The sequence below is a fragment of the Malurus melanocephalus genome, unplaced genomic scaffold, assembly GCF_030028575.1.
Source record: "Malurus melanocephalus ecotype Western Australia unplaced genomic scaffold, MMel_1.1 scaffold_1429, whole genome shotgun sequence".
Classification (NCBI taxonomy): Eukaryota; Metazoa; Chordata; class Aves; order Passeriformes; family Maluridae; genus Malurus; species Malurus melanocephalus.
Genome location: NW_026624661.1, coordinates 18,416 through 34,500, shown reverse-complemented (window position 1 = coordinate 34,500; position 16,085 = coordinate 18,416). Strand labels below are relative to the sequence as shown.

The window sequence follows — 16,085 nt, the reverse complement described above, 5'->3', positions numbered from 1 at the left end:
GAATATGGAATGGTACAGGGGAAGGGATGGACTCGAGCATGGTTATGGGAAACAGGTCCGTGAAGAAGCGAAAGAGTACGGCAACTTCCAGGAGCCTGCGGTTTCTCCCCAGCCCCAGCCCCAGCYCTGCTCACCGAGCAGCACCGCGGCCAGCGCCGCCAGCCCCGCGCCCCGACCCCGCCGCATCCCGCCGCTCCGCCGCCCGAGATCGCTGTCCCCGCCAGCCCCGGCTCTCTGCTCCGGCCGTGCTGCCTTCTTTTCTCTCCTCTCCTCTCCTCTCTATCGCCTCCAGCTCCGCCCTGTGGCTGGACCCTGCTCCGGTGCCTGTCGGGCGCTTGCCCGGCTTCAGGGCACTCAGGGGCTCTGCAGCAGCACAGACTTGGACTCCCGGGAAATGGACAGTTGCCCTCTTCAAGCAAGGACATCCTGGCGAGAATCAGCCTGCGTAGCACCAGCTGCAGTCTGGGGCAGCGGCAGGGCCCTGAAACAGGAGATGGAGCAGCTTTCTGGAGCTGTTACCATGTTCAGCGGCTTGAAAGAGCAGCCGGAGTTTTTCTGCAGATGGCAGTGAGGAGGCTGAGAGCCCCATGTTCCAGCAGCTGTTCATTGCCTGGTCTTCTGTTGCACAGCACTTCCAGACTCCATTCCTTTCCTCTGTTTCTAGGATTTTCTGGGAACAACTTGGGCAACAGAGGCCAGTTCTCTGCCTGTTCTTTGTTGTTTGATGTCACCTCCAAACTTGTGGAGAATGTCCTCCTTCCCACTACTCATGCCATTCATGGAGACATTAAACACTAGTGGTCATTTTCCTTACTCTTTCCTTTGTCGCCTTTGTCCTTATGGAAGCTCCTTTATTATGTCATTTGCCTTTCTTTCTGAGATCTGAATAAAACTTTCTACCTTTTTCTTCCCATTTTCCACATCATTGGTACATGACAGGAGAAGGTAAAACCAGCCACCAACCATCTGAATTGTCCTGGGTTCTGTGTTTGGTGGGATACAGTCAAACCAAGGAACAAGGCCACTTCTTCAAGACAAAGGCTCATAAGATCTCAATGGGGTGACCCAGACTGACATAATTTACTTTTAATGGACTTTTGCAGCATGTGCGTGAGTCCTGTGCTGACGCTGATGTGTTTTGATTCAGCAATGCTTGGGCCTCTCATCTCATCATGCAAAAGATGCCTTCATTAAGGAATGTGCCTGAAAAAAAGCAGGAAGTGAAAACAGCCATTTAAGAAGCCAAACCACAGCTCACAGCATTAAAGGGGATGTTTTGCATTTAGGACAAAATTGTCAGAAAATGATTACCTCTACAGGTGATGCCTCTGGCAGCCTGGGGCAGTAAAAGTCCATGATAAAGGCCAGCCCAGCTCTTTGTTCTCTCAACCCCATCTCTTGCCTCTTTTTTGGGAGTCAGGTGAGCCTGAAGCCCTTCCTCCATTTCTGCTTTCTCTGGCTGCATCTCCTCTCAGAAATACTTCTTGGACTTGAAGTACATCATACAATCAGGAATYCCCAAAACTTCTGTTCTTTAGATGAGAACTGCAGGCATGTGGAAAACCCTGAGGGGGTCAGCATTTCCACAAGTTTTCGGGGGAGATTGCTGTTCTTGCTTTGTGTGAAGCTGTGCTGGGCACAAAGCTCACAAGCCAAATTGTGGCAGGAAYTGGGCATAGGTTAACAGCCTTGGAATGGCCCACATTCCCTACTCCACTGCCCCTCTCCTCCATCACCTGATCCAGAGGCCATGGTCAGTGTGTCTGGTCTTGGGCAGCAGAGAAAATTTCCCCATTCAGCCCTCTCCCCCTGCAGCACAGCCTCTGGCCTTGGCTTAGCTGGAGCTCCTTATGTAGGGCTAAGGTGCTCTCAGGGCGGCATTGGGATCACCCACAYTGGCGTCCCCTGTCCCTGTAACAGAACACCCCTCAGGGGAAGGCAGCCCTGGGACAGGGAGTGGTGACAAAACACACAACGCAGCTTTGTTCTGCCTTGTCTCACCCAAGGACAGAGCAGCTTTCCTGCGGCCCAGGAATGCCATGGTCCCACAGGTCACAACCCAGCYACCAGTGGATTTCTACCCCATGCAGGGTCTGCGGGAGCCAGAGCAGAGCCAGCAGGTGACCCTGGGACAGGGAGCACCAGGACCAAGCCCACCTAGACCCAGCTCAACCATGAGCTCAGGTCCGCCTTGGTCCCTGCCATGGGCTGTGTGAGAGCCCAGGCCCAGCCCAGGTCTGCGCCATTGCTACCCTCTCAGTGCCCAGCCCAGGCTTGGGCCATCGCTGCCCTCTCAGTGCCCAGCCCAGCCCTGCGCCATCGCTGCCCTCTCAGTGCCCAGCCCAGCCCTGCGCCATCGCTGCCCTCTCAGTGCACAGCCCAGGCCTGCGCCATCGCTGCCCCCTCAGTGCCCAGCCCAGCCCTGCGCCATCGCTGCCCTCTCAGTGCATGGCCCAGGCCTGAGTTGCTCTCATTCTCCAGACCTGGCCAGGCCCTTTCACCACCCAGGGCAGTCACAGCATGGGACACAGTCCTCCATGAGCTTCTCCAATGTGAGCTCTTCACWTGGGCTCAGCTCTTCACAAGTCCTGCCTGCAATCCTGTTCCAGCACAGGCCTGTCACTCACAGGGCCACAGRTCCTGACAGGAGCCTGATCCAGCATGAGCTTTTATGGGGTCACCTGGAGCACCTCCCAGCTCCTTCACTGAGCTTGGTGTCTGCAGGATTGTTTCTTTCACATCTTTTCCCACCTCTCCTCTCTCTGCTGCTTCACAGTAGGATTTTTCTCCCTTCCTAAACAAGTTATCCCACATAACCTCCACTGTTGCTGACAAGCTCAGCCTTGGCCAGTGGTGGGTCAGACTTTAAAGCCTGATGTTGGCTCCCCCACAATCAAAACCTTGCCATGCAGCCCAGATCTAGAAGGTGCAAGAAGAGCAGAGCCAGGCTCTTCTCTGAGGTGCCCAGTGATGGGACCACAGGCAATGAGCACAGGCTGGAACACTGGAAGCTCTGTCTGAAACACAGGAAAGACCTTCTTATTGTTGAGGGTGACCAAGCACTGGTTCATATTGYCCAGATGACTTGAAGATTCTCCCTCCTTTGAGATATTGGAAAGGCATAAGGAGAGCTTTAGGAGGAAGAGAGCGAAACCCAACAGTGTAGCCCAAATGCCTGAGATTCCAAACACAAATGAACATTGGAGCAAGATGGGAGGCATGGAGGAAAGAGATGGAGAAAAAAGACATGATATATCATTTTGCAGTGGTATCATGTTCACTCAAGGGTTGGAGTGCTGAGAGCAGCTGGACCCCTTCCTGTCAACAAGGCCACAGGCAACACCAATGMGCTCCAGCCCAGCCTCACTTCCCTGCACTGCACCCATCCAGCACTTGAGCTGAGGATTCTGCAGACACCGACACATTCCTGCCCTGGAAACCCTGAGGCRTCTCAGTGCTCAGAAGAAGCCTCCATGAAGAAATGTGTATGACATAAGCCAGGAAATGAAAAGGTGGCAACACAGAAAACAAGCACCCAGCCCATGTCATTAGCTGGGATGTTTTCCATACATCATGAGCACCTTAGGAAATTAYCACTTTCATAGAAGCCACCTCAGGGCCTGGGGCGACTCAGAGCCACCATAAAAGCCAGCTCAACTCCAGGCTCTCTCATTCACTTCTCCTGCTTCCTTTTCCTTGGGACCCAGGTGAGTATGAAGCTCTTTTCCTCTGTTCTTTTCTGGTGAAGTTCTATGTTGCTATAGCTTATGGGTGGTCTTGGTACTGCTGCTGCTGAGGGGTCAGAGAAGGGCAAAGATCTGACTTAGACAGTGTCAAGGATTTGGCTGAGGGGACTCTTTACTGAAGCAATAAGGTGATACTCTGCCGTGCTGTGTCAGGATGAAGCTGAAAACCCCTTTCTCTCACTGCCCAGTTTCTCCCTTCCCATAGCAAGTACCATTGAAATTCTTGCAGTGGGATGATGGTCTCATGGCCGATGGCTGCTTACATGTGCCTGTGCTCTGCTTCCTTCCCTTTCCTCTCTCTCAGGTGCATCTGCAGCCTCAAGCCATGTCCTGCAACACCCAGTGCCGTCCCTGCCAGCCCTGCGGCCCCACCCCGCTGGCCAACAGCTGCAATGAGTGCTGTGTCCGMCAGTGCCAGGACTCCACCGTGGCCATCCAGCCCTCACCCGTGGTGGTGACCCTGCCTGGCCCCATCCTCAGCTCCTTCCCTCAGAACACCGTGGTGGGATCCTCCACCTCGGCTGCTGTTGGCAACATCCTCAGCTGTGATGGAGTGCCCATCAACTCTGGKGGCTTTGACCTCTCCTGCATCACCAGCCGCTATGGCAGAAGGTGTCCTCCATGCTAAAGACACTGGTGCAGCCCTCACAAGGACCCCCAGGAACCCAGAAGCTGCTGCTGGACTGAGGACAGAGCTTCTGGCCATTGAATTCAGAGATGCTGAGCAACCAATGCTGCCCTTCTGAAGGAGGGCAGGTGGGGCTCTCTGAAACCATGGCCAATGTTTGCTTTCCCTGCCTTTCTCTCCTGCCTCTCTCTTGTCTTCCATACTTCTGGATTGTAACTTTTGCAGCCTCCCTGGGGGATCTGCTGACCCCTGCCCGCTGTGGGGTGCCCTGTGGGATCTCCMGTGTCAGTGATGGGCACAAGCTTTTAGCAGTTGCCTGTGGTGTCCCGCCACCACCAGCTGTCAGTTCCTCTGTAAGGGAACTAGTTTTCTGCTTCAATGACAATAAAGCTTTCTGCATCTCACTCTCAGCCTCCAAGTAATTATTTTTTGGTGTCCTTGTCTCAAGCTGCTGAGACTAAAAGGCTTTGCCATGGGTGGTGGAGGAAAAGATGGAGACACAAATGGACCATTGATTATTTCCAGAGGAAGGGTAGGTTGGGAAACACAGCAGTGTGGCCCTTTCAGTCACTGTCCCTTGGAGCTGATGAAGACACCCCTGACTTCTCCACAGGCAGTGGGGATCAGGCTCAACTTTCCAACATTTCCACTCAGRCACAGCCCCTTGGTCTCAGAGCATGTCCTGCAGATAGGGAGCCCAACAYGTGGTCAGGACCAGCTCTAACAGACTCTATAGACCCTTCCCACAGTGAGTGATGGTACATTGAGTCACCCATGAGATTTAGCTCATCCCAAAGCAGATGTGCACAGCAAATGGCATGGATCATCTTTCTGGAGACACAGATCCCTGAAGATGATCCARTGGTGGCCTCTGAAGTCCCCAACTGGGACAAGCTCACAGCAGTCACTGGACCTGGTCACGTGTGCATGACTTGCTTCATCAGACACTCACAAGTAAACCCACAGGCTCCAACACCTCCRACCCATGGCTAAACCCCACATCTATGTCCATGAACAGGACAGAAAGACAGTGGGGAGATGGTTTCATGGGCAGCAAATGGGCTCAAGCTGAGCACTTTACTCCCGTGAGCTGCATCTCCACCTCATCTCACACCAAGTACAGATCAGCTTTCTCTCAACCACACTGAAGCCTGGGACACAGGGCTTGCAGAAAATGTCTCTGTCAAATCCWACACCTGTGTGGTGGCCCTCGCCAGTGCAGACAGATTCAGCTCCAGAGAGAGGCTAACTCAAGATGCCCAGAGGATGAGAAGTGTGTGCATTTTTGTGTGTCTGTATGGGATCCAGCTAGTTTGTCTTGAGTGTCAAAAGATGAAAAAGAGGGTTTTGTAAGGCCTGGATTGRCTGATCTGTGGGAGACAGCACTTTTTGTAAGCTTTGAACTAAGGCTTGAGAGCATCTGTTTCTCTCAGCTGATGATCAATGGAGCACAGATGAGTACCTCAATTGGAGACACCTTCTCTGGAGTCAGGGGAAATTGATTTTCCTCTTCTAATGTCTTGCCCTATTTTGAACTTAGATCTTTACTTAGTTCKTCACTTTAATTAAGACTGAAGACAGAGGCCATAAATGCATTTAAAGGCTCTAAATAAGGCAAGTGAATCCCTTATGGGTGTATCCATGTACTCATAGTTGCCTTTAGTTACTTAACACCCCAGAGGTTTCACGACCACCTTAGTATCCAGCACCAAATACCTGACACTTCCAGTCTCTTGGAACACGACTGTTTCAGACATCTCTGTGTCAGCTGAGTTCCTGACAAGCTTCTCATACCACAGCCGCAGGCAGGAGGCAAACACYCAGCCTAACAGCCACTTAGGGAATTGCATTGCTCTTCTTTAATTGGTCTGCGTGAAGAGAGAGTACTATCCATCTCTGCCAAGTCTGGAAAACCTCCCAGAGGTCAAACTCCCTGGGGCACACCAGAGGGAACACAGAAAACAGTCTCCTAGGTGCAGCCAGCTGGAGCTTCATTGTGTTAATGAGAYGGGTGTGGAGATGTTCTTATGCTAATGATGCTGGCGACTCTCAGGTGTATGATCTCACTGCAGGAAGCTGAACTGAGGAGGGTTTACAYTTCGTGTGTGTGCACACAAAACTCCCTGTAGTGGAATTACAGCGGTGGCTGGGAGAGGGAAAAGATCAGGAGTGCAAGCTCGCAGCTCCTACTGGATGAAGAGGAAACAAGGTCAGACAATTGCCGCCAGCTYGAAGTGAGCCGGCAAGGGGAGAGCTGTTCATACACACACCTTCATCTGAATCCAGAGCTCCCCACAATAAACCTACCTCTTTCCAATGTTCTCCATTAGCCAAGGGGRCCGTGGCTTCCTTGGGAGGATGATGCACGAAAAGATGTCATTTGGATCATTTCCACAGGCAAATCRGGTGAGTGAAGCCTGCCCAAGACATACAGCACAGACTTCAAAGCCTTGCATGTTTAAGGAGAGCTGGATTAAGGGGGAATTCTTTATTCTTTAAATACATGAGATTTCTTGTATACATTGCTGGAGTGGAGGAAGATAGGAGAGAAAGAGATGATTCAGCTGGTGTTTTAGTCCATCTGTTTTTCACATTCACCTGAAGATATGTTCTTTCCTAGAGAACTGATCAAGAATCCTCTGTTGTCTGCAGGAACAGTTCAGCTGGGTTRCCTTTAATGAGATTCAACTCAGAGGGTTTTGCCTTCAGTCACTGAGGTGTGGAATATCTCAAATATCTTAGCCCAAGCTGAGATGTCTGACATCCATCTAAGGTGCTCACTAGACTCCTGCCTCAGACCTCAGAAACCACCTGACACTTCGAGAGGGCTTTTAGCCTTGTATATAAGACAAAAAGAGCCGTGTCTCCCTCATGCTTTTTCTCTGTCTATGGAGAAAAAAAGGGGTTAAGCTGAGAAGCTGAGACAGGAATATTTTACTGTAGATATTTCAGCTTTGTCAGCAGAAATCCTTCYCTGACTCTGAGATGGTGAAATTGCAAAGAGGTGAATTTGGCCYTCTAATAGCTATGCTCATCAGTGCAGGAAATGGAGGTATTTGCAAAAGCTTCCTGTTCTGAGACTCGGAAGAAAGCAAGAACAGCAATCCCTGAGCAGTGACTGTCACACTAACCTGCTGCCCTGTGTGCCTGCAGCTCAGTCACAACACCTTGTAATAAACTGACCTGGAAGAGGTRGGAAAATCTCCTGCAGTGCCACATCATCATGACAGTATTTGTATTACTCAGATGCATTTGCTGATACCACACCTCAGTATTGCCTGCCTTGAAAATTACAGGTTATGTTATTCCCTTCCTACTTGTAACAGCTTTTCCCACAGCTGGACAGTCTCAGCCTGTTGTCCATAGTTTCCTAAGTGGGATTTTCACAGAAGTGACTGCATTCCCCACATTRTAAAGGAGGTGCACAATCTGATAAATAATTCTCCAAATGTTCATTTGTTGGGGTAGGCCTGATTTTCAGGATCAGATCTAGTTATCYAAACATGTTTCATCAGGGAAGGATTTCTCTGACAGTTTAACTTAGGATAAATGCCATTTCCCCATGCTGTGCACCAGCTGCATTTTCAGTGATGGTGATTTTGTTCMGCTACTTGTAGTACCTGAAGGACCAGCACAGGCATGCAAACTTYCAYAGAAACTTTTCTTTCTTTGCAGAGKGACATCAGCATTTGGAAGGACATGGCAAATGGGACAAGTGTGGAAGAATTCATCCTTCTTGGCTTCCCAGGCACATGGCAATCCCGAGTCTTCCTTGTGGTGGTGTTTGCCCTGATGTACACCCTGACACTAATAGGCAATGCATCCATCATAGCCCTTGTGTGGACAAGCAGCAACCTACACACCCCAATGTACTTTTTCCTCTGTAATCTSTCCTTTCTGGAGATCTGGTACACCACAGGTGCTGTTCCCAAAGCCATAGGAGTCATGCTGGGGACTAGCCAGACCATCTCCTTCAGTGTCTGCATCCTCCAGTTGTTCTTTCTTCTCTCTCTAGGCTCCACTGAGTGTTTTCTCCTGTCTGTCATGGCCTATGACCGCTACTTAGCCATCTGCTACCCCCTGAGATACAGCTCCCTCATGAGCAGCATCCTCTCTGTTCGGCTGGCAYTCAGCTCCTGGCTAGGAGGCTTTCTGGCCATCTCCCTGCTGGCCTTTCTGACATCCAGGTTGACATTCTGTGGGCCAGACATCATTAATCATTTTCTCTGTGATATAGACTCCTGCGTTGCCCTCTCCTGCAGTGATACACGGTCTGTGGAGCTGGCAACCTTCGTTGTCTCCATAATCGTCGTGGTGGCTTCCTGTGTGGTCACCCTGGTCTCCTACATGTGCATAATCTCTTCCATCCTGAGGATCCGGTCAGCCCATGGCCGGAAAAAGGCCTTTTCCACCTGCTCTGCCCATCTCAGTGTTGTCACCATCTGGTATGGCTCCACCATATTCCTGTATGTCAAACCATCGGCCCAGAACTCCCTGGAGCTGAACAAAATCGCCAATGTCTTTAACACAGTGGTAACTCCTTGTTTAAACCCCTTCATTTACACACTCAGAAACAAAGAGGTGAAACTTGCTCTGGGTCGGGTTTTCCAGAAGAAGTGAAGGGACKTTTCAAAGGGCAGCAGTTGAACAAACAGATTCATCCCCTCCCTCCCATGGCTTCTGCCCTGCAGATCCCCGCTGAAGTGTAGGTCTGTGTGGGCACCRCTGGCAGTGAGAAGCCACCAATGTYCCAATGAGCTCCTACCACCTTACAGCCCTCTCTGGCTGGGCTGAGCCTCAGTTCTSCTGTTTCCACCACCCTCTGTTCATTCCCAGTGATTTCAGAATGCTTCCCATTCCTTTAAAATGATTGGAAAAGGTCACAACCCCTATCCATAAATGGTTCTGGAACAGAGTGTAATGGTACTCCCACAGGTTTCTACCCCAGTTTGCCAAGTGCTTCATTTTGTCAGGGCTTGTCTGAATCTGTTAAAGAAACCCCAGCTACTTTAGGAAACATTGCTTTAGGAAATAGATGTGTGTTTCTCCATTCAACCTGATGTTTTGTGGATGAATCTATGCCACATTCTTGTAGCTATTTMATCAAATAGTACTCTGATTCAAGATAAAATTTGGCAATGTCTCATATCTCTGCCAATAGCCATTATTACTAACATAAGACTGCAAACAAAATTTGCGTAATTCCTCTTCTTTTCTCTCCTTAACATCTGAATCTACTCTCTTATTTTTAATTAAAATTATGCAAAATTGTGTGCTTCATAYTAGATGTGTCAGGGCATTTCCACATCTAAAAACCCACATAATTTTCTGCAGTACATCGTTCCACCCATTTTGGGCTTTGTTGTGGAAAAACTCTAATGTGTTTGGCAAAGCACTCAAAGTGCAGASCTGTGGAAGGCTGTCTGGAAAACAAGTGTAAAGTCTCTCTTTACACTCACTGGAAGGGTATTAGTGCTTCCAAACAGCACTTGCCTTTCCCCTCCCGAGTTTCATTTCAGTACAGGTGAATCATGTTCTCAAAGTTTTCCTTTTCACATACTGACAGTGAGGAGAGTCCGTGTAACCACCTCATAATGAGGARGCATCAGCGTGGTAGACAGGTGTTTATGGAGGGTGTGGGATTAATTTCACCTGAGTGCAGAGCTCTCCAGGGGAGATGATTGAGTCTGAATTGAACATCTACTCCTCTCTCCTAGAAGCAATGGTGCTTAGACCTACATCCAGGCCCAGACACCACCAATTCCCACTCTTTGTCAGCTGTGCTCTTTTTCAGCTGCATTTGGGAAAATCCCTGGGACAGCACACTGAGAAAGCAGAGAGAGCCTGTGAGTGGATTTATCCTCAGGTAGACATCACTGCTTGTCATCCGTGCTTAGGAATGATGCATTTTTGGGAGAATTGTATATTTGGAGTTTTGAAGCCCTCTGCAGTACCAGGGAGCAACAGAAAGCAGGAGCTGAAATGTGCAATATATCCTAGACACAGCAGAGTRCACAACAGTGAGAGCTGCTGTGAATTCTTCATCAGCACTTCTCAGAGCCCTCTGAGATAAATAAGAGAGTGCAAAGCTTCACTCAGGGCTGTCAGAGCAGAGTCACTCGGGAGAGGCAAGCTATCCTGGAACAGCAGTAGCAAAACAAACATGTACCCTAAGGTTTCTCAGGTGAAGGGGATGATACTTCAAGAGGAACTGACTGCAATTCAAAGGGGGGGATCCATCTGGAAGCTCAGCTTCCTTGGGCTGAGCTTGCATAAGCAGTGCTGTAGTGGGATAGCCTGAGAAGAGGTCCCCAGAACCCTTCTTTTAGCTCATGGGRGGAATCACAATCACTGAGATCCACCAGCTGTTGGACAGAGAAACTGGCATGCACTCAGGAACACAGGAGCTCTCTCCAGCACTGGTCATTTCCCTGAAAAGWAGGAGGCACATAAAAAAGAGTGGGACTACTCTCTGGCAGTGGATGAGTGCAGGAAGAATCTTGCCCACAGTCTGGCTGATGGCTGCTTCCCATTTGCTGATGGAGGGCAAGGAAGGGTTCTTCCCTTCTTGGACTACTGTGGCCCCATGAAGAAACCATAAGAGCAGTTGTGCCTCCTGCCAAAGACCTCGTTCTCTAGCTGTGGCCATCAGTGGAGACCCATGGAAAGGGAATGGGAAGAAAGCTGATAGGTGCCTTGCCCTGAGAACTCCAGTGTACTACCTGCTTTAGGCAGAGGGCATTGACAAGGCTGACTTGGATTGTTTATGGTAGCCTCCAATGGATCTGCCCCAAGTCAGGCTTCCTGGACAGTTTTCATCATCAAAATCTCTGAATCTAGAAGCAACTCTAAAAGTTGCATGAGTATAGGCTTCACAGCAGCCCAGGTGGGGGGACAGGAGCCCAACCTCCCACTGCCCCCAGGTGCCACTGCTGGACAGGTTGAGATCAGAGCTACATGCAAGCAGAGACAAGGAGGGAACTGCTCCTCTCAAATTCCATAGAATCGTTTAATGGCTTGGGTTTGAAGGGACTATGATGATCCAACCCTGTCACCATGGACAAAAGTACTTTCCACCAGGCCAGGTTCCTTAAAGCTCCATCCAACCTTGCCTTGACTGGCCAGGTTGCRGTCAATGTGGTCACTTCCAGGGGTGGGGCAGCCACAGCTTGTCTGGACAACCTGTGCCAGGGCCTCACCACCCTCAYAGGGAGGAATTTTTTCWTAGCAACAAATATGAATCTGTCCTTTTTCAGTGGGAATCCATTCCCYTTTTCTGTGACTCCATGCCCTTGTAAAAAGTCTATTTCCATTTCTCTTGGAGCCCCTTTAGGCACTGGAATGTGATTTAAGCTATCCCCAGGACCTTCTCCAGGTTTCTCCAGGATTGCATGGGACCATGCAATTGTCATTGAGCCACCTGCTGTGCTGGTGACCCTGCCTGGTCCCATCCTGTAAAAGTCAAGGTTGCAGGAGCACAACACACTGTGGACTTTGCTGAGGACACCTGGGGACAACTACAGCTGGGTTGGAGCATTGTGAGGAAGGACAAGGAGCCAGACAGGCCCATGGCACTGTTTGTGCTGCACAAAGAGGGGATGAGTCAAAACAAGACAGAAACTTTTCCTGAGGGTAGAGTTAGACAGGTTGGTGCCAAAAGAAATTGCACCGTCTGTGGACATGGGGAAGGAAGAAAGACCATAGGGAAGGAAAGAGAAGGATAGGGAATATCCTCATCCACAGGGGTCCTTGGGCATCCAGGTGAGRATTGCTGGAACTCAAACAACCCCACCAGAGTTATACAGGCTGGTTCATCACTTGCCTGGTCTGGGCCCATCCAGCACATAAACAGAGTTTTCTGCCCGCACAACTTCATTCCTGCCTTAGAAATGCCAGGGCCTTTTATCCCGGGGTCAGAAAGAGCCTTCATTGGGGAAYGGGCATGGAACAAATGTAGCAATGAAAAGGCAGCAGTGAGGAAATAAAAGCACAGCCCATATCATTAGGTGTGGTTTGCATCCAAGATGAGCTTGCTGGGAAATTGTTACCTCTGCAAAGTCTGCCCTGCTCTTGCGGCAGTGCAGGGCAGGTATAAAAGGCAGCCCGAGCCCCTGCTCTCTCAGCCACTTCTCTTGCTTCCTTCTGCTTGGGAACCAGGTGAGTCTGAAGCCCTTTCTCTTCCAAAGTGAGATCTCCACTTGGTGGACATCTCAACTGATATTGGCTTTCTCATATTTGGGGTTTGGAGGATCTGGTGCTGAAAGATGAACGAGGGGAGGAGGCTGGCATAGAGAGAAGCTGGTGACTGTGGTGGCTTTCGTTTATGGCCTGGGAGAGAACTTCCTTGAGTCAGACTGCTCTTTGTAGGGCTCCTGACACAGTCTCCAGCTTCCCACTCGTGATCGCCTTGGCTCTTTGGTGATGGGGTAACCAGGCTTCTCMTCACCCACCTACCCTTGTGCGTTGCTTTCTCTCTGCTCTCTCTGCCAGGTGCATCTCCGGACCCAAGACATGTCCTGCAACACCCAATGCCGTCCCTGCCAGCCCTGTGGCCCCACACCACTGGCCAACAGCTGCAATGAGCCCTGTGTTCGCCAATGCCAGGACTCCACCGTTGTCATTGAGCCACCTGCTGTGCTGGTGACCCTGCCTGGTCCCATCCTCAGCTCCTTCCCTCAGAACACCGTGGTGGGATCCTCCACCTCTGCTGCTGTTGGCARCATCCTCAGCTGTGGTGGAGTGCCCATCAACTCTGGGGGCTTCGACCTGTCCTGCATCACCAGGAGCTACGGTGGAAGGAGGGGCCTCCCCTGCTAATGGTGCTGRGCATTTACAGGTCTTGGGAAGTCTCCCCAGGATCTCCAGACCTGGTGCTGGACAAAAGAGGAATCTTCAGATCATTTTTTTTCAGAGGAACAAACCATCATTAGTTCCTCCTGAAAACCCTGGCAGGAAGCGACAGCTCAGGCACTTCGAAAGCATGTCCTATGTATTTCCTACATATCTCCTTTTCTCTCTTTTCATCATGTCCTTCTGCTCCCCTGTGCTGCAAGGCTCCTCCAAGCCAGCCTGCACTCTGCAGGMAAGGCAAATGGATGCCCTGCCTGGACTTCACCATGGCCAAGAGCTTGCAAAGCATCTTGCTTGTCCCTCCAGATCCCTGCACTGATGGCCTGTGCTTGTAGCAACTTTGGTTACCTTCTTAAACTCAATAAAGGTTTTTGCATCTCAGGCTGGCTGTCCAGGTGGTTCTTTTCTTCACATATGTCCTTGCAAGCTGCTGAGGGAGAACAGTCATGATCCTGGCAGGGGTTAAAGTGACAATGTAGTGAGATTCTTCACCCAGAAAAACGGGAGGTTGGGATATGCTGCAGAGGRTCCTCTTTGGGACACAGTCCTGGGGCAGGGTGCAAAACATCGCCAGCTCTCCCACAGCAAGTAGCAGCAAGCCCTTGCCCTTCAGTGCCCCTGCCCAAATATACCCCCAACAGCTCCTGCCAAAACCTCTGCTGTCCTCAAGTGACAGCTAGAATTCTGTGGGAGGTCCTGGAGAGAAGCCACACTGCAGGACCAYGGGGCACCTCTTGCTCTGGTCARTGCTGTGCTGGGGTWCACAGAAAATATYCCCAGAGATTGTCAGGAGTRTGGCTGTKTGGAACAGCCTCAGAGCTGGCCCAYGGCYTCATTTCCACCTKCTGCTCCTCTCCTCTGCCCTGTCTCAGACCARGGCCAGCACAAATGGGCATGGGCAGCTGGGATCAGGTCCTCATTGCAGCCCTACCACCACACCCAAGGCCTGTGGCAGGGCCCATGTTTTGCAGGTATGMAGGGCTGGCATCCTTCACAAGTCAGTCCTGGGATAAACCACACTGGGTCACACACTGGAGTCCCCATGAACCCTCACAGGCCCAGGGCAGACCAGGGACAGTAAGTGATGCCCACAGACCYTTCACTGCTCGGTGGTGCCTTGTCACTCCCAAGGACAGGTGGAGCAGCTTTGCTCAGGGCCTTGGAGGCCCTGCCATGAGGAACATAGTCTGTTTGTGAGGGGAGACACAACAGGACACGTGTTCACATACACCTGTCAAATACGCAYCTGTGGTTCGGTCACACAAGTCTGGCTGCACACAGAGCACCTGAGACATGAGTACACGCAGGAACACACCCTGCTGTGAACTCTGCTGAGGACACCAGGAGACAGCCACAGCAAGGCTGGAGCCTCACGGGGAAGGGCAAGGCCCCAGGCAAGCTCATGGCATTGTTTGTGTACKCACAGACTACTCAGAAAGTGGACAAGTCAAAACAAGCCAGAAATTTTTCCTGAGGGCAGAGTTAAGGCAGAACAGGTTCAAAACCAGCAGCCTGATGCACATRGATGGGGAGACAACAACAAATAACYATCAGGGTGAGCTGAGCAGGGAGGGAGGGAGAGGGAAGGACATGGCCCATCCTCATATACAGGGGAACGTGGGCATCCCACTGCAGCCTGGATTTTTAAAGAGGCAATATAAAAGAGCCGGGGAACCACAGATTAGTGAGCCTCACCTCTGTGTCTGAGGAGATCATGGAGCAGATCCTCATGGAAGCAACTCTAAGTCAAACTCAGGTCAAGGAGGTGATCCAAAAGAGCCAGCAAGGCTTCTCCAAGGGCAAGTCATGTCTGAGMAATCTGGTGGCCTTCAATGATGGAGTGACTGAAAGTCAGCAAGGTAAGACTGGCCATTGTCATCCACCTGAACTTCCGTCAGGCCTTCAGCATGGTCCACACAACATCCTTATCCCCAAATCTAAGAGGCACAGTGTAGAGGGTTGACCATGGCCGGATGCCAGGCACCCACCAAAGCCACTCTCACTCTCCTCTACAAATGGACAGGGGAGAGAAAATGTAATTGTTCATGAGTTAAGAACCAGAAGAGATCTCTTACCAAATACTGTCACARGCAAAATAGACTCAGCTAAGGGATATCAATTGAATTAATTATCAGCAAAATCAGAGGAACATAACAAGAAGTCAAGTAAGTCTTATAAAAAAAAAAAAAACCCAACAAAAAAACCAGTAATCTTCCCCCTACCTCTCCCTCCTTCCCAGCTCTTTTCCTCTTAAATATGTGGTGTCACTTCTATCTCTGCTGGGCTCAGCCTTGTCCACGGGTGAGTCCATCCTGGAGTCAGATGGCTTTGGCTCTGCTGGACACGAAGGAAGCTTCCAGCAACTTCTCACAGAAGCCACCCCTGTAGCCCTCCTGCTACCAAAACTGGGCCACACAAACCCAATGCTCAGATTTGAAGTGTGCACTATTGTGAATATGGAAATGGCTGGATGGGCACAGCTTTGGTCTGTGGCTCTACAACCACATGGAGGCAGGGAAAGAGGGGCATGTCTCAAGGCTTTGTCTTGGGACTTTTTGGTGCTCTTTAATATCGTTGACAGTGACAGAGAWACTATATTGAGTGCCCCATTGGCAAGTTTGCAGATGACATGAAGCTGAGCAGTGCAGGACGACACTGCAGAGGAGAGTTCCATCCAGGGAGGCCTGGAGAAATCTGGRGAAGATGGAAGATGGGAGATTGAAGAACCTGGAGAAACTTGAGAAGTGGGCCCATGAGAACCTGATGAAGTTTTAAGAAGTTCAAGTGCAAGGTGCAGAACCTGATCAGGACAATCCCAGACATGAATGCAGACTGGGATATGAACTCATTGAGAGCAGACC

The 16,085-nt window shown here is 50.5% G+C and overlaps 4 protein-coding genes across 5 annotated transcripts in view; all 4 read left to right on the top strand.

Annotated features, from left to right (window-relative positions):
• The first annotated feature begins 2,039 nt into the window (after nucleotides 1–2,039).
• LOC130586969 (feather keratin Cos1-2-like) lies at nucleotides 2,040–4,778 on the top strand. The gene is made up of 3 exons (XM_057387908.1): nucleotides 2,040–2,120; nucleotides 3,606–3,707; nucleotides 4,051–4,778. Exons 1-3 carry the CDS (start codon nucleotides 2,040–2,042, stop codon nucleotides 4,372–4,374), a joined length of 507 nt encoding a protein of 168 aa, XP_057243891.1. The 3' UTR covers nucleotides 4,375–4,778.
• A 1,635-nt stretch (nucleotides 4,779–6,413) lies between these two features.
• LOC130586967 (olfactory receptor 6F1-like) lies at nucleotides 6,414–10,431 on the top strand. 2 transcript variants are annotated; one of them, XM_057387905.1, is made up of 2 exons: nucleotides 6,414–6,780; nucleotides 8,050–10,431. In XM_057387905.1, the coding sequence occupies exons 1-2, from the start codon at nucleotides 6,691–6,693 to the stop codon at nucleotides 8,992–8,994; spliced, it is 1,035 nt and encodes a 344-aa protein (XP_057243888.1). In that variant the 5' UTR covers nucleotides 6,414–6,690; the 3' UTR covers nucleotides 8,995–10,431. The 2 variants fall into 2 exon arrangements, with proteins under 2 accessions (XP_057243888.1, XP_057243887.1); XM_057387904.1 differs by lacking the exon at nucleotides 6,414–6,780 and having other exon boundaries at nucleotides 7,904–8,293; nucleotides 8,390–10,431.
• Nucleotides 10,432–12,453: 2,022 nt separating this feature from the next.
• LOC130586968 (feather keratin Cos1-1/Cos1-3/Cos2-1) overlaps nucleotides 12,454–16,085 on the top strand; it is a 5,830-nt gene continuing 2,198 nt past the window's right edge. The window contains exon 1 of the mRNA XM_057387906.1: nucleotides 12,454–12,531. The gene's annotated coding sequence lies outside the window, so the exon portion shown is untranslated. The remainder of the gene's footprint in view (nucleotides 12,532–16,085) is intronic.
• Nucleotides 12,886–13,191, top strand: LOC130586966 (feather keratin Cos1-1/Cos1-3/Cos2-1-like). Its single transcript, XM_057387903.1, has one exon. The coding sequence runs from the start codon at nucleotides 12,886–12,888 to the stop codon at nucleotides 13,189–13,191; it is 306 nt and encodes a 101-aa protein (XP_057243886.1).